Genomic DNA, 18997 nt, shown 5'->3' with positions numbered 1-18997 from the left:
TCCTAGTAGTAGAACTTCAACCCCCAACGACAAAATTTCCGACCTACAGTAGACACAAAATTTCGGCCCCAACAACTGCCCAAAAACTTTGCACGTGTGAGAGATAGATAACCCATAAACTTGAATTAGGTCTTCCCAACAAATTTCTTCCTTCTCTAGCGATTTCGCTCTCTTTTCTGTCTCTCTTCCTTGAAGATTGAACTTGTTGAGTGAATGCTCCAAATAGGTTGAATTGCCCTAATGTAGGCCGAATTCATGGGGACAGGGCCGCTTGGTGTGGAGGTGACAAATAATATTTTTGACTCAAAAATAATTCTTTTACATGATACAAAAGCCCAAGAAGGGTTTAATAAAAATGACAATGACTCTAATGACTCAAGATAAAACTTAGAAGTCTTCAATGGAGGCTTTGACCTAGAAATCATTGACCCAAGCATGAAATGCATGCTTTAATAAGTCATTTTCTTTAATAATAAAATTCTTTTGACAAGTACAATTATGAAGACCGAAACTAGTTACATTCTTCAATACTCCCTCTTAACTACGGAGGTATTCATAATTACATACATATAAGAGTACATGGAAGATTTCAAAATGAAATGAACTATGAAGAGTTCTAGCACACTCAGTGTTGCAGACTAGATACCTGACCAGGGTATTCTATCTGGGTGGGACTAAGGGGACTCAAGCTTTAGCCATTCTAGGTACCATTAGCCTTTTAAGCTCTACTACCAACCCAGGGATCTAGGTGAGTATCCAATGTCAGAGCTCCATGACCAACGCCACCCTCCCTCTTCGGGATCTAGGCATCAACACATAGGTCAGCCATATGTCCTCTCAAGCATGTTGCCATAAGATGCTTCATCTCTCCCTATCAACTAAATCTGTAACATGAACCAACCCAAGCATGTTCTTAAAATATTCAAACTTCTTATTTGAAAGAGACTTCGTCAGCACATCAACTACCTATTCATCTCTCGAGATATATTGTAGCTTCACGAATCCATCTTGTACCAAACTCCTATTGTATTGGTACTTGTTAATATGCTTCGTCCTTGCATGGAATATGGGGTCTTCAGACATCTTGATGTTGCTTTGATTATCACAATTTATAACTGTAGGATCCAGAGGCTTTCCAAACAAATTTGACAAGAGTTTTCTTAACCAAACAACTTCCTTTCCTACTTCACATGCAACAACATATTTTGCTTCAACACTATTTAACACAACAGGATATTGTTTTCTACTCATCCATGAAATCTATGTAGATCCAAATCAGAAACATTCACCGATAGTGCTTCTTCCATCAGTCTCACTGCCACCCCAATCAGAATCGGTAAAACCTGTTAACTTGATTTCCTTTCCATCATACTTTAGGTAGTGATGTATAGTGCCATGTAGGTATCTCAAGATATGCTTGGCAACTATCCAATGGTCATGACGAGGCTCTAACTTAAATTGACTTAGAACCTTTACAACAAACATATATCAGGTCTTGTATTTACCAAGTACATCAAAGAACCCACCAACTTACGATAGCTAGTAGGATCGCTGAGACTAGAGTCAGAGCTTCTCAACTTCTTAAGATTATTGATCATGGTAGTTGTCACAGGGTTGGAATCCATCATACCGAATTTCTGCAACATCTTGATTATGTATTTACCTTGACCCATATATATCTCACCAGGTTTCTGCCAGACTTCCAAGCCCAAGTAATAGTGCATGAGTCCCAGATCTTTCATTTCGAATTCAACTAACAACATTTGCTTGCATTCTAATATTTTGCGTTCCATGTCTGTAATAAAGAAATCATCCACATCTAATAGTATAATGATTGGTTCATTCTTCACCACCTTGATATAGAAGTTTGTATTCATACAACTTTTGACGAACCCAATTCTTAAGAGATATGCATCCATCCTTGCATACCATGCCCTAGGAGCTTGCTTTAAGCCATATAGGGATTTCTTGAGTCTGCAAACATGTGTATCTATGCTATTTATTTCGAAGCCTTCCAGTTGTTCAATGTATACTTCTTCATCATTAGTTCCATTTAGAAATGCTCTTTTGACATCCATTTGATGGATATTCCATCCCATAGTAGCAGCTAGCGAAACCAAAGATCTTATATTAGTATACGTAGCAGTAGGAGCAAAGGTTTCTTCATAGTCTATACCCTCCTTTTGTGAGAAACCCTTTGCAACGAATCTAGCTTTGTATTTTTCTATGCTTCCATCAACATGTTTGATTTTGTAGATCCATTTTGAGGTGACAACAGATTTGTCACTTGGTGATTTCCCAGACTCCATTCTTCATGATGGATTGATCTTCTTCTTGCATCACCTTCTTCCATTCTTCTCGATGAGCAACTTCTTCAAATGTAGTTGGTTCAACTTCTATCAATTTTGTCATGTATGATGCATAACTTGAATATCTCTTTGGTCTTTTGCTTTCTCTAAAAGTTCCTTTAGTAGCACCATGCCCTTCGACATCTTCAAGTGTAGCTTTTAACCAATTTGGCCTCTTCTTTGTTTTGGGAATGATTACAGGTTGAATAGGCTCACTTGGTCCTTCTTCTTCTTCTTGGTTTGTAGATGTTTTGTCATGATTCTCTTCTTCAAATAGTGGTATATCTTCATCTTTAGATTCAATTGGTAATCCTTGGATCTTTTGTATGCATGATTTTCGTCAAATATAACATCCTTGCTAACTTCAATTTTTCTTCTTTCCTTGATGTAGATTCTATAGGCCTTTGAAGAAAAATTGTAACCAATGAAGATCTCTTTTATACTTGTAGAATCCAATTTCTTTCGCTTTCTTTTGGAAGATGGATGTATGCGGGACACCCAAAGATTCAAAGATGGTCTACACACAACTTCTTCCCTGTGGATGATTCTTTCGGTGTCATATTATCAAGGATTCTATGAGGACTTCTGTTTTGAATATATGCTGCTGTCATTGTTGCTTCTTCTCGTAGAAACTTTGGTAGATCTTGATCAAATATCATAGTTTGTATACATTCTTCAATTGTTCTATTTTTCCTTTATGCAACTCCATTCTGCTCGGGGTTGTAGGGAACAACGAGGTCCCTCTTAACACCTGCTTCTTTACAATATGCAATTAATTCTTTTGAAGTGTATTCCCCACCATTGTGGAATCTCGAAGTCTTTATCTTTCTTTTAGTTAAGGTCTCCACTTCGGATCTAAATTCCTTGAATTGCTCAAATACTTTGTCCTTTGTCTTGAGAAGATCGAGCCATGTCCTTCTAGAATGATCATCAATGAAGGTCACATAATAAAGATGGCCTCCAAGAGATTTGTTAGACATTGGCCCACACACATCAAAATGAATGAGGTCTATGATCTCCTTAGACCTTGTATCACTCTTTGTAAAAGGTTTCCTAGTGTTATCTCCCAAATCACATCCCTTGCATACTCCTTCATGATCTTCCTTGATGTTGGGGATGCCCTTTACCATTTGACTAAGTGAGGGTATTAAATGAATATGCCCATATCTTCTATGCCATAGTTCGATAGGATTGATATCCATGTGAACAAGGGCTTGAAGAGATGGTGTTATAACTCTATATCTCCAATAACTTTTTCCTTTTCAATACTCGAATTTTTTCCCCAAATAAAAAATTTACCATCTACAAAGGCAACCCTATCTCCTTTATCTTTTAAATAAGAAATTGAAAATAATTTTAGTTCTCAATCTCGGGACATAAAGTATATTGTTGAGATGTAACTTTGCACCACTTTCTAGCTACAATGATGTAGATCCAAGGCCCTTGATTGCATAACTGTTGTTGTCTCCTAGCTCCATTGCATAAAGTTGTCCACTTTCTCTTGTCATATGTCTTGATGCTCCACTGCCAATGATCCATGCATTGTCATCATCATGAGTACTTGTAATTGCAACCAAGAATCCTTCACTCTTGACTTTCTTAGATAAGTTGTAGATGCCCCTTCCAATCCAACTTCTTGCAATTCTTACGATATTGAATCCCATCTTCAAGTAGCTTGCCATAGAGGGAGTAACCTTTTCTTCCAAGCCAACAAAGTGATCTTTAACCTTCTTAGACCCTAGCTCTGATACCGTGTTGCGAAATCAATGCTTATAGGGATTAGGGTTTGATTCGTCTTTCTTGATAATTACTTGTGAATTATGTTGGCTTTTTTTACTTCTTAATTAGTTTATCTTTCATCAAGCAATTACCAAACTATATGTATATGAAGACCACAAGGATAAGAGACACAAGATGTAGGCGCTCAGCCAGGGCAAAACCCTTACAAGGGGAAAACCTAGTCAAAAACTCTTCCTTCAGTAGATTTAAATCAAGATGAGACACTTCCAAACTTCTTAGACCTAGACAAAGACTTCCTCCAACCACCAAGTCAACCCTTCCCTTCAATAGATGATCCCTGACAAAAACTCCAAGTGACAGCGCCCCAAAAGCAGCGTTAGTCCAGAATTTCGGCCTCTTAGCAGCAAAATTTTGACCCCTAGCAACAAAATTTCGGACATGCATTAGACACAAAATTTCAGCCCCAATAATTTCCCAGAAACTTTGCACGTGTGAGAGATAGATAGGCCAGTAACTCGAATTAGTTCTTCCCAGCAAATTTCGTCCTTTCTCCAGCTACTTCGCTCTCCTTTTTGCCTCTCTTCTTTAAAGATTGAACTTGTTGAGTGAATGCTTCAAATAGGTCGAATTGCCTCTCTTTATATAGCCTTTCTGCTAGGTCGAATTGCCCTAATGTAGGCCAAATTCATGGGGACAAGTCCGACTTGGTGTGGAGCTGACAAATAATCTTTTTGACTCAAAAACAATTCTTTACATGACACAAAAGCCCAAGAAGGGTCTAATAAAAATGACAATGACTATAATGACTCAAGACAAAACCTAGAAGCCTTCAATGGAGACTTTGACTTAGAAAACATTGACCCAAGCATGAAACCCATGCTTTAATAGGTCATTTTCTTTAATAATAAAATTTCTTTTGATAAGTACAATTATGAAGACAGAAACTAGTTACATTCTTCAACACTTTGCTAGTTATGGTCACTAGTGGACATTAATAACTAAATTAAATAATTCAATCTCCGATGAAATATATCTGTATTATTTTTTTCATAAAAGCTTCTAATGAACTTTGCTAATCTGTGTCGCTTTTTAATAAAAGATAATTCATATTACTTTTTCTGACATGAAGTAGTCTTTTGAGAAAAATGGGGACCCTGGTTCCCCTTAGTTATTTATGTTTATAGTCAAATTTAAGACGTGATCTGAGGATCAATAGTTACATAAGCTGTGAGTACTTGATGGCAAATGAAACCTTTTTTATGTATATATGAGTGTTTATGGTGAGTCGTGACTGGTTATTTGCATTTTAATTAGTCTGTTGTAAATGTACTAGTTTAATTGCTTTTAAATAGCTATGTAATGATAACTCGAAGGATTCTTCTTTTTGTCTTTTTCTCATGCAGCAAAAATCAAGAAAGGGCATTTGTCATGCTTCCCTCATCTTGGAGACGTCAATGTTGGTGCTTTGATGGTATGCTCCGAGTCACTTGAGGTCCAACTTGTGTATACTTCTTAAATGCTTATACAACAGTAGTAGAACCATGTTTGGGAAGGAAACCAAACCCACAAGTTTTCAACGATTCATGCTACAAGCTTACAACTGAGACTTTAACTTGAAAATATATAACGTAAAACATGCCCATATGATGAATTTATAGGAGTCAATATTGATGCAAGAAATGGTTATTAAAGGCTGTATGTATGTATGTATGATGAAATATCTAAGAGTAGGTTTTGGCACAGTAGCAAATTGGGGATGATCACGTGATCTAAATTTTTAAAAAACAAAATGGGGTATAGGCTGGCTCTTTTAATATTCAAATTGTGTGGAAGAGGATGAGCATGGATTCCATGGTTTTGCTTTGCTATTGAGAAATTAAGCTATGAAGCTACATATTCCATTTGGCTTAGATGGGATCTACATAATCAGCTGCAGGAAAAAGTTTTAACTTGCTGAAAATTGAAAGAATTATTTCTCAGTTTGAAATTTGAATCCTATCAGAAAGTGCCAACAAATTAGCAAAACTTTGATACTGGCGATAGAGGGAGAACACTTTGATTCGTATTTCTCATTTTCCCAAAAGTCTTTTTATGTGGGTACATAGCAGGAATGACTTTTCATTTTATATTCTTTGTAATTACAAAATGGTTAAACAACTAATCTAATATAGTCATAATAAATTGGCTATTACAAAGTGTTATCACTTAAATTGTCTCTTTAGGAATCTGATGGGATTCAAATGTTGAACATAGATTTGTTGTTGCTATCATTGTCACTGCCAACAGGCATCTCACTTCCGGATTAGTGCTTGGGAATCCAAGGGGGGTGTCCTAATTCAATCTTGTTGATCGCAAGCCTGAAATTATGCAACTGAACACTTCAAATCATGATATAAAAGACTCAAATCTGCAATTAAAAATTATAGATTAGCAAACAGATTCTTAAAATCTGTGAAGTATTTTTCAACATTTTCATTAGAAACTTGTGAAGGATTAATTTTGTAGCATAAGTGATCAGTGCTAAGTCTAAGTGGGCAATGGAAGATGTGGAATATAAGAAAATCAGCAAGGCAATTCAAAATTGAATCTTGCTGGCTAAAGGATACTAAAATTAGATTGTCAAGACTAAGAGAGCAATTAGAACGTGAATTTATTTCTCAACCATGAAAAATCTTCATACACAAGCAATCTTTCTTCCATTGATCAGAGTCAAACTTTATGTAACACTTAATTATAGTGTTATTTTTATTAGGAAAAACACTGAGGGGGGTGGGGGGGTGCAAGGTGGGGTGGTGAATCAGTTTTTTTATTTCACTTTAACTTTCAATTTCACATTCGGAATTCTGTACGCTAATGTTATTCAGAGAACTCGCGTGTTTACATGCCTTAAGTGAATTAAAACCACGTATATCTAGATTACTTAATTTTCATAACTTCCATAAGATGTTTAACTTAATCATTGCATTATTAGTTCATTAGCCATTCTATATGCAGTAAAGAACAAATAAATCACAACACATAAGCAACACATCAACACATGGACATCGAGATTTTAGGTGGAAACTCAATGTGAGAGAAAACCACTGTTGCTGTTGTCTCTATCTTTTTTTATTATAAAGAAAATTTTTCTTACAATTTTTTACTGGCGTAGACTCTTACCAGCATGCAGACTCCTACTTGCATGAGGCTACAACCTCCACTCGTTCTCCAACAACCACTATAAGGGAGCTCTTACCCTCTCACTGAAGGCTACAACCCTCAGCACCCTATGGACCACGTTTCATAATATTTCATACTGGATCCACTTGTGTCAAATACATATAAAAAATCATGTAGACGACTTTTCATCATATTTTCAAACTGGACCCACACCCAACAATATGCTCAATACCAAGATACCAATCAACCAATAACTGATACTAATCAACCAATCACACTGTCATCAATACATAACTAATTTGCAGTCATTACAAACCTTGATGAAATTTACCTCAGAATATATACACGACTATTTTGAAGCATATCTGCGTATATACGCGCTTCTTGTGCATAAAACTTGCAAATCTCAAATCATTGAGTATTGAAACATTGTCAAACTGAATCACTATATCAACCACTGAATCACTGAAATACTGAGTCACAACAACAACTAATCATAAATATACCAATACTAAATCACTGAATACCCAATCACAATTCTGCAGCATCATCATTGATCAATATACCAAGCCACAACCAAATCAATCCAATCCACACTGTCAAATACAAACCATTTTGATCAAGACATCATTGACGAACAACAACAAATAATACAAACTTCATCAACTGTCATCACCAAGCAACAATTACAAATGGTTGAACACATATGCGACTTCAATCAAACAAATCTGCGTATATACACGCTTCCCATGTATAAAACTCGCGTATAGATTTCAAAATATTGCATACCAAAACATATTATCTCATAATGTATATACGACTAGCATGAAGAATATTGCGTATGTACGCTATATTCAGAAAAAAAACCCGCGTCCAAACCTTAAATCATTGTTGCAAACACAACACATGTCAAATACTTATCTTTGCGTACATGTGTTCAGAAAATCACAGATCTCAGTAAACATTTTTAGATCATAGCACCATTATAGCAACGTTAGCTTCTTAAGCATAAATAGATCAATCAAGCATATCGATAAACTTTCAGATTTGAACCTTATCCCTACTCCCTGGTGAACACCTGTTCTAGATCAGATCATAATCTTTCAAATGCACACTTAGCTCCTTGATCTCCTTTTCCTTATATAGCTTTTAGCCTTGCCAATACCACAGGGAAATTCTTTGGTAATGTTGTTGGTATTCATTTGACAGGATCAAATAGACGTTGCCGACACAATAATATGGACAATTACCATGGTAATAGCTCCTGGTTCCTATTTTCCATGGTTTGAATTATGTACTCGACTTTTGTTCATAGAACCGCGAATCTTGTTCACAGGGGTCATGTATACTTTTCAACCTTCACATTTTACATGCATCCTGTGACTGGGCTGTCATTTCTCTTCCATATCCTTCGTAACATTTGTACCATCAATCATGTCATCTGTAACAGTTCTATAATTATCATATCATAACCAAGTCGACATCAAGGATGTTGGAAACACTGGGGGGGGTGAATCCGTATTTCTTAGCAATTAACACTTTATTAATACTTTTTAGAGCATTAGTTAATCTTCAACAATATTATTATAATTTGGTGTCAGATATCAAGACCAGTAAACAACACCATACAACAATGTGTGAAAATTTGGAAACCCCGAATCCTTCTGCAACAATTGATTAAGTTTCTTCTATTTGTTAAATGAACTAAACAAATTATTTATTGCATCCTACAGTAAATATTGAAACTAATACACTCTAGCCTTCATAAATAAAATATACTGGGAAAAAAATAATGCTCGAAGAATAGATGCACACACACAAATACAAAGTTACTTTTGGACCAATGTCCCCCAAAAAACCCAATTTGGGAAAATCGGTGCAATAGTAAATTTGAGTACAAAACTATGGATGCTCAAATCTAGAAATCCATACAGAGAAATCACTGACAATAAGTCTAGTGAGAAAAATATCACTCCCACTAGCGATCTGACACTGACCTTGGCTCAAGATGAGCTGCTCTCTGCTGCCTCTGGGCAGTCCCTGTGTCAGCCTACGCAGCACTCCGTCCCACAACTCGGAACTGCGTCTCTTTTGCTATCTGATCAACTGCTGTTTGGAAGATGGACTCTCCTAGCCTTCGGGCTCCCACTCTGACATGTGGCACTGAATCACTGCTTCTCCCTAGCAAAATACAGATTCCCCTCTGAAGCACTGCACTGCTTCTGCATGGCTCCACGCTGCCTCTCTGTGGCACTCACTGCTGCTCTGCAATGCACTTCACCGGATTGGAAAATCTCCCTCCGGCCTTACTATCCCTGCCCCTCTCTCACTGCTTCGAGCTCACTAGCTCTCTCTCCAGCAACTCAGCGCTACTACTCTGGAGTTCGATCTGCCAGTAAATTCAAACTGCTGGTGGCTCAAGTGTGTTCTCCAACCCCCATCGAGTTTCTTCTTATAATCTCTTGTTGAGGTATCAACGATCAAGATTAAAACATAATCGATGGCTAAGATTAATTAGAACTCGATCCATGTCTTCTTCTAGAAGATTCTCACCATGACTTAATTAATACCCTTTAATTAATCAGATTTCCCAAGTTTAGACTTAGCAGACATAAAAAAACAATTAATTATTTTAATTAAGTTGTCTCTAGGTGGAATTTGCAGAAACTATTTCTGGGTTTTGGAGAATAGATGAATTCTAGCCTCTCCACCAAATTTCGTGGCTAGAACACATCCGATGCTACAAAAACTAACACAATGTAGAATGATATAACAGTAGACATGATTTTTAGTTGGAAAACCCCCTTCGGTTCAAAAACCACCAAACGCTTCTTAGTAATTTATCTTCTCTTTGTTAAAAGAAAATTAATTACATCAAGTTTTCAGACACAATTGAAGGAGGCTCCAACCCCTTGATTTACAGGCTACAACTTATAGAACGTGTTGCATCGGATGTGTGAAAGTTCCAAGGAAGCGGAAGTGCCAATTTTTTTCCACAAGATCGGATCATTTGTTAGCAATCTATATGTCATTGTAAACTCATTCTGCAAGTTATCTAATGTAAATGATCCTAGTAAGACCTTGAATATATATAACAACCTAAGTAAGCCTATGATTTTGATGACAAATTTCGTGCTAGGAGGTTTTTTAACCTTGTTGATTACTTGTGTTTCTAAACACTGTTAATCAAAAGAGTTTTTTTCCTCCAGCTTAAACCCCAAAGCTAAGGTGAAATTTATTGTCGAAATCTTAGGTGAGTCCTAGTGTTTTTAGTCGAGTTTGATGTAAAAGTGATTTGAGAATAATTTAAGCTAGTTGGCTTAATTATTTTATTACAAATCACTTGGTTTACTAGATCATATTGTGTCGTAGATGGATTATGTGTCTTGAAGGTCTAAACCAAATGTGTATTCCCCCTTTGAGTGTTGTAAATGTAAAATCTTATGTATTAGAGGGTGGAAAAATAATTAAATCCTGTGTAAATTAATTAATTTTTCTGGGAAAATAAAATTAAATCCTAAGCCAAACAATTAATTAATTAGAGTCAAAATTAACTTGTCTTAGGAAAAAAAATTCTCCAAGTGGAAAAATTCGTGGGTCTCAAATGAATCAATTTTTAAAGGTCCTCCACCAAGGGAATATTGTATATTTCAAGAAAATTTGGACCCTTGGACCTTGGTGGTTAAGTCAATGAAATTTTTGAGGAAATTAGCCCAAAATAATTAATTTTGAGCTAATAAAAATCGAATTAAATGATAAATTAAAAAATTCCTCAAAAAAAAAAAAAAAAACCAAGAGCCAAGATTAAAAGATCTTGAAGTGTTTATCAACGACCAAGATTATTTTGATAAGGATCAAAGAAGCTAGTCGTTATTTTTCCACTACGAGGATAAATCTATAAATTAGAGTCATTTGAGTCTCTAGCATCTTGATCTCTGGCTAGAAAAATTTCCGTTGAAACAACTCTGTAACTATTGTCCTGTTGGGAACTAACTTTTCAATCATAATAAAGACTTTGGGATGCAATTCAAGATGTTCTTGCTTATTGATTTGTGTTATGTGCTGACTACGAGCATCTCTATGTTGTGCTGAATATTGGTAAGATTTGTTTTTTCATTAGATGGAAATAAAACCATGCGATTGATAGTTTTGGGCTAATAGTAGTTGGTTTGATTCCCCATGTGATCTAACAAATTATTTTTGAGATAAATTCATAGTGCTTGTAGGTACTTCAGTCCATGGCCTCCAAGTTCACAAACTTGGGCAAGAATCACTGTGGCCTAGATTCCAAATATTTATTTGGTGGATTAGATCTTCACTAAGGCTATAGTATACATTAGAGTTTCTAAAATATTTTTAGCCATTCTTCAAAAGAGGAAACTCCATAAAAATATTTTTCTCAAAAATTGAAAATTTTCAGAACTCTTGTATATTTGTAAATATTGCGAATAATTTTGTAGATCTAACTTGTAAATTATTTTTTCTAACTTCGGCTTTGGAGATTTTTAGTGTTTTGTACTAAGTTATCGAAAATGTCCCTCCCAAACCCTAGAAATGCCGTTTGACTTTACGGAAATGGGTACGATACGACGCAGAAACGACATGGAAACGACACAGAAATGTTTCAGTTTTTTGGAAACGCGGGATCCTATTTTTGAAACGTTTCGGCATTTTTAAGGGTTTTGGATCCATTTCTAAAGTTTCCTGACTTGGATATGACATTGAATGCCATGTCTCATATGATTTTGTTTGATGAGGAGGCACCAATAATTGCATCTTCAAGTGGACATGGTAGCAATGCTCCCACTCATGGAGAGGATCCAAATGATGATGTGAATCTTAATTACATGGATGAAAACATATTTGATGATATGTAAATGTAATTTATGATGATGTTTTAAACTTTTGAACAATGGACATTGAATACCATAATATGTCATATGATAGTAGATTGCTAGTCATAGTTCAATTTTGTAATTTGTACTATATAGTGTGCATTTAGCATTATTAATTTTGGTGATGTTGATAATTGAAATTGGAAACAAAAACTTGATGATATGTTGAATGTTATAATAATCTCTAATGATGATGACAATGTTTAAGCTGAATTGGTGATGATGATTTGTTTATGTGGAATTCATGATGATGATTATGTATTTTTAAATGTAGAATCTAGATTTTAAAAGATGAATGGTAATATGAAAGTTTTATTTTGTCATATATATATATATGTCATTTATTTGCCATATCGTATCCAATTTTTTTGAAAATTCACCATATCCGTTGCAAACCTTGTTTCCGTATCCGTTTAAGTGCAACTTAGGTTTTGTATATATTTGCGGTTTTGAATTTTAAATTTTTTATATTGGGTATCTGGGTTTCTATTATAAATTTGTTTCAGGATCGAGGAAGAAATTGACATTGGAGACCTTAGAAACCCTAGACGTCTAGGGTTTTCATGCTATTTTTGCAGGTTGCATATTTGCAAATCGGGGAAAAAACTCATCTTCTGAAGGCCCTAGCCCTTACCCAACCTAAAAGGCTAGTGTTTGGTATCTATTTTGTAAGCATTAAGAAAACCATAAGCCCTACAAGCTTCAAAGGATTGACATTTTATCTCTAACAATTTGTTTTGCAACAATTTTGGCTCAAATTTTGTGTTTTTAGGTGCCAAGTACATTGGAGAAATTTTGGAAAATTTGGGCAAGTAATCATCAATTCCTTGGGCTACGGTTTGACTTCTAAACCCTAGTTTTATTTTTTGTTTATTACAACAGTCAAATCAATAATAATTAAGCCCTAAAATCACACGCTACATGCTCAAAATTGTTTAAAATTGCAAAATCTTCATTTTCATAAATTTTGGCCACTTGGGCATCCCAAATCTAGCCTAGATCTAACTTTTATGTTTGCTGAAATTTATTGCATAACTGAAGTTTTCAGATTTGAAATTTTTGAAGCATACACTTAATAAGGGTATAAAACTTGAAATTTTCAGTTTCCAGTAAATTTTTCTATTTCTAGGCAATTTTGGCATTGATTGTAACTGTATTAGCTTGCTGATCTGTCAATTATTCACTGCTGTAGTAAATAGATCAGATATGAAATTTTTTGAATCACTCTTTAAAAACCCTCAAAATTAATTTTATTTCAAGTTGGGTGAATTTTACTATTTTTGGGTATATTGGGCATTGTTTCTGACATCTTTAGCTTGCTGTTCTGTGGGTCAATTTACTGCTATAATAACTTATTACAGGTTTGAAATATTATTGAATACATCTTCATAAAGTAAGCTAGACACATAAATTTATTTATGTTGGTCATTGAAAAGTTTTGTACTTCATATGTTGGGCAAATTTTATAATTTAGAGTGATTTTTATACTGCTGCCATAATATTAATAAACGTTGAAATTTTCTGAAGTACTACTACTGATTTCACTGTTGAGATCCAACACTTGTGTAGTTTACTCTAAGTTTGTAAAATTTCCAGAATTTGGCACCTAAAGCACTCCTACATTTAAGCTCTAGATTTGATCTTGAGATAATTGGAATCCAATTGACATTTTTGTCTTTGGTAATCACTCTAAATCTTGGCATCTAAGTTTTCATTTGGCTATCTTGAATGGTGATTAGTTTATCTTAAAGTGGTATCGAATATTGTTGAAAAATTGACATTTTACATCTTGTGAGAATTTGTTGAAGTTTTGCAATGGTGTTTCTAAAGCAATTTATCTTGTTCAAGATTGCCATCTCATCATTGTTAAGTACTCTTGCTATAAGCTGATTCACACTAAGTACTTAAGTAACATGAACAATCTGAGATTAATGATGCATTTTCACAAGGTTATAACTCCATGTGATATGATAACTAACCCTTATGCTTGATGTTTGATGCTCAATAACTAATGAAATTATGCCATGTCATCACCCCTTGGGGTTTTAGCCCATAAACTGGGGTCTTGAATTTCAAACTCAATTATCTCTCAAACCAAGAGGAACTACGTGGTGTGACACATACCATTGGAAACAACTTTCGAGGAGAATCCAATGACGTGGATGTCCAAACCAAACTCATAGATTTCCACTTCAAAAACCCTTGACAAAGTTGGGGTATGTCCTCAGTCCAAGCAACCCAAACCCTAGGACTTAGGTTTTTAAACATCCAACAGTGTAGCCTTCAAGTTGATGTAATCCAAACAATTCTACGAAGCGTTCATTGTTCATTTGATATCAATGATTGGTGTTTCAGTCAAAGCCAAGTCCAGTCAAACCCCTGGGGTTGACATCAATGACAACACCATCCAACAAACGACATATTTGACAAGTGAGTTGACATCAAGGACAACACATTAGCCATAGTGCCAACAAGTTTTGGAAAATTTAGGCTTAAGGCTAACCTAGTCAAAAGCTTGTTGGGGCTAGCACCCTAACTCTTTGTTGATTATAAATAGGCCACTCCTCATTTGAGTTATTCATTTCTTGTGTTCATTCAACCTCCTTGGAGCTAGGAACCTAGCTCATGGATGGTGTATAAATACGTCAACCATCATTTGTATTATTCATTTCTTGATCATAAGCCCAAGGGCTCTATTGTTGCACATAATGTCTAGGCATTGCGACACCGAATCAGATCGGGGCTGTCACCTTGATCCCCAATCTCTCCGTTTAAGTTGTCTCCAACAACAGACTAAGTGGGGTAGACCCTATGAAAATAAAATGAAGAAGAACTAGTTGGAAACCAATCAGTTCGGGAGACATAGTTAAGTGACCAAGAACTTGATTTTAAATTTAACAAGACTTGTAGGATTTGATTAGATTTAAACAATTGATACCAGTGCCTTATGGAGTCAACTATCTTGCTAGGAAATTTAAGACCAAGTAATTGATGAACAATTGCTGCTTGGATGAATGATTATCTTATATGAAATGCAGATCCTAAAACTAATGTGAGATGCAAGAATCTTGGTTAATTTTAGTTAAATGCCTATCTAAGTTTTAACCCTTTGATCCTTTCTATATTGAGCCTGATTCCGTAGTACGTGGCAGAGAGAAGATAAGGTGAAGCACACTAAGGTGTGATTAATGATACCTCTCCTGAAAATCTTACATACCCGGTGTCTCCGGCACTGCAGAGAGTTGTGGCTCTGACGATTGCAAGGTCATCGTTTTAAGTACTATTAAAAGCAGGCTTCTAAAGCAAAGATGGATGGGTACCTATCGTTTTATCGACCAAGCTTATGCTTGGAAGTAACTTTCAATTAGGCAGAACTAACTTAATATGCAAATGCATGAGATTATTAGAAGATGAGATGAAGTTAGATTCAAGGATTGAAAAACACTTATGCCACGATCTGCTTCAGAGTCATAAGCCAAAATTATTTATTCGCCCAAGTAAATATTCACCTTATTAGACAAAAACTGAAAGATGAACTTTCCAACAATATCACAATATAATGCCCAATTAAATCACAAGCTTATCACTTCAAATCTTTTTAATGTGATTATAGCTCAAAGAGAACAAAAGCTTCTTCACAATTTAATATCAATGCCAGTAGATGCTAAAAAATAATACTCAATTTACGAAACAAAAGATATGCAATTTATCACAATTCCATGAAAGAGTACTTAATAATTACTTGAAAAATTCGCAAAAAATTAATATGCAATATCCAATAATTCAAGTAATTAAACCACGCTTAGAGTTAATTAAACGATGAGCAATCTCAATAAATGTCAAGCATAAGAAAATGTTCAAAACTCTTAGCATGCAAAGACTTGAGCAATTAACTTTCGAAAATTAATTACCATGAAGAACCATGAAATTCAAATGCTTAAGCATTTTAAACAATTCTAGAATTAAAATGAGTTTTCTTAAGTGACCCCAATCCTGGAAATTTTTTTGCTTTCCTATAGTCAAACTTTAGAGATTTTTTTTTTTTTTTTTATTATTATTATTATTATTAAATGTGCCTTGACTATAGAAAAATTTAAAATCTTTTAACACCACAGAATTTTCCCTTTAAAAAAAAAAATTAGAGCCCCCAATACAAAAACCCCAAGAAGGAACTTTAGATAAACAAAAATTAATTATTCCTTCATCAAATTTAATGTGATAAAGTTCATCAATGAAGGAATTTTTTAAATGTGGCAAATATGAGAAAATGCTTAGTTAATTAAATTTTTAATGGGCCAAAGGCCACATTAAAAAATTTAATTCGAAATTTTGAAAAAAAAATAAAGGCACAATTAAAATCGAAATTTTAATTATTTTCTTTTGTTAAAAAAAAATCAAAATGAAAAGCAAACTTATTAAAAAAGAATTCGATTTTTTTTATGAGACTTAACCTTAACCAAAACAAAGAATAAAGTGAATAGAAATGAAATCGTGAGGGAAAGGTTTGTATGCAAGTCGTGAGGGAAAGGAGCAGCACGGAAGGGTTTTTGACGGTTGAGGATGAGGGATGAGGGAGCAGCTGTAGGCAGCGGCAAGGGGAGCAACAATGGGAAGGAGCCTTTACGTAGGTCTGCAAGTTGAGGGAGAACCGACGGGTAAACAAGGGATGGAGGGCCGTGGTAGAGAGATGCGATTGCAGGCTTGAGCAACAAGGGAATGGAGCTGGAGCTCACGTAGGAGAAGAAGAAAGGGAATGTGGATGGAAGCAGGAAGAAAGAAAAAGGCAACACGCAGAGAGAGGACGAGAAGCAAGGGAAGGAGAGTCTGGGGAACTCAGACAATGAGGGGAATAAATGCAAAGGAGAGGGAGTGAGGAAGAATAAAGGAAAAACACAGCAAAAGAAAATGTAGAGGAGGAAGAAGAAAAACACAACTGAAGAGGGGTGCAATTTGGCAACAAAAAAAGAGGAGGAATTTCAAGAAGAAAAGAAAGAAAAACACAGACAGGGAGCAATGGAATTTTAAAGGGGCTTTATGTCAGCAAACGGTAGCCCAAGAACCTTAAAACAAATCCCAAAAATTTAAAATTGAAATCGATATATTTCTGCTATAAAATTTTCTTTCAGAAAAACCTTAGATCTGAATTTGAAACCCACGGACTGAAAATAATTTTGAATAATGTCCCTGCAAAATGGTATTGAGGCCAGATCTTGCCCTCCAGGGTCTAGATCTGGCTTCAAATTAATTTTTTCCTTCAGTTCCGCATCTACAAAACAAAAATAAAAAATACCTAGATCATAAAGATATAAAAATGAATAAAACCCCAGAAACCCAAGTTATAAAATTTTCAGATCTATACAAGATATTTATAGATCTATGCACAAAAGTTGCAGATTTATCAGATCTGAGGAGTATGAGTCCAAGTCTGTTCTCAGATTTGAAAATTTAAAGCTCTTAGTAGCTAGATCTATCAAATTTCCACAAATTATTTAAAATATTTTGAAATTTTGGAGAGGTACTAGCCCCAAAACACCTTGCAGAAAAAAAGATTAATCATTAGATAAAATCCTAGAGCTTATGTGAGGTAGGTTCTTTAGAAAATATATGCTGAGAGTTGGCTGGTCCAACCGAGGACTATCCCCAAATGCTTGATGAAAACCTGAAAGATCTTCTGCAAACACTAGGTCAATCATCAAACCAAGTAGAGAAATAGAACAACAATAAAATTTTGAAGAAATATAGATACCTGCTACTTCAATAAAAAATAAAAATGTTACCCTAGATCCAACAAAGTAAATAAGAGACTTGTATTCATATTATTCTAAGAGAGCTATTGATTGATAGTTTTCACATAATATTAAGTAGAAATTAAAACAATGTTACCATATATTCATGAAGAAGAACATCACCGCTAGTTGAAACCCCAAGTACTTTTGCATTAATTTAAAAAAAAAGTATACAAGAGAGCTTGAGAGGTTAGTACACGATTCAAAGATCGGATGAAAAGATAGAATGACACCGACTTCTAATTTATAGGTAAAATCTCCAACGGCTAGTTGGTTAGTGCACGATTCAAAGATCGGATGAAAAGATAGATTGACACCCACCTCTAATTTATAAGTAAAATCTCCAACAGCTAGTTGGCTTGATCCCTATCAAATTAATATCAACCATCCATAAAGATTTAATTAATCTTTAACCATCACCGTCGAAACTATTTAATTTTTGAGGAAAAATTGAATTTTTCATTTAGTTGATTTTTAATTAACTCAAAATTAATTATTTTGAGTTAATTTCCTAAAAAATTTGACTTTGATTTAACCACCAAGGCCCAAGGGTCCAAAATTTCTTGGTTTCTTCAATATTCCCTTGGCGGGGGACCTCCAAAAATTAACTTCTTTAGAACCCACATATTTCACCATTGGAGAATTTAATTTTACCTATGAAACAAAACTAATTAAATTTCTAGCTTAGGAATTAATTTAATTTTGACAGAAAATTTAATTGATTTACTTATGAAGTGATTAATTTTTTTTCAATCTTCTAATATTCAGCCATGGTGTCTAATTATGAGGGACCATTCATTAAATATTTTCTACATGAATATTTTACAATTTAATACATGAAGGGGGAACACCCATTCGTTATAGACCTTCAACATTTACCCATTTCTGCGACCCAAAATATGATTTAATAGACCAAGTAATTTGTAATAAAATAGTCTAGCCAATTAGCTAGGATTATTCTCAAATTACTTTTACAAGGACTCAATAAAAAACACTAGGACTTACTTAATATCTTGACGACAAAATCCACCCTAGCTTTGGGGTGAGGTTGGAGGGGAAAACTCTTCCG

General features: G+C 34.8%; 1 protein-coding gene across 5 annotated transcripts in view; it reads left to right on the top strand.

The window, feature by feature from the left end:
• LOC149163197 (uncharacterized) overlaps positions 1-18997 on the top strand; it is a 242518-nt gene that overhangs the window by 91746 nt on the left and 131775 nt on the right. For 3 of the 5 annotated variants that reach the window (XR_016261975.1, XM_089437562.1, XM_089437563.1), the window contains exon 2: positions 5492-5559. The exons of 1 other annotated variant lie outside the window; for it this stretch is intronic. Coding sequence is in view for 2 of the 4 variants with exons in the window: in XM_089437562.1 (XP_089293688.1) it covers positions 5492-5559 (68 nt within the window). In the remaining 2 variants the exon portion in view is untranslated. Of the gene's footprint in view, positions 1-5491; positions 5560-12955; positions 12980-18997 lie in introns of those variants that run through there. One more of the 5 variants, XM_089437565.1, reaches the window with a different exon arrangement.

The sequence above is a fragment of the Pinus tabuliformis genome, chromosome 5_2 (genome assembly GCF_031772625.1).
Source record: "Pinus tabuliformis cultivar Carrire ecotype Pingquan chromosome 5_2, CPIR1, whole genome shotgun sequence".
In the NCBI taxonomy this organism is placed as follows: domain Eukaryota; kingdom Viridiplantae; phylum Streptophyta; class Pinopsida; order Pinales; family Pinaceae; genus Pinus; species Pinus tabuliformis.
This window is presented reverse-complemented; position numbering and strand designations above follow the sequence as displayed.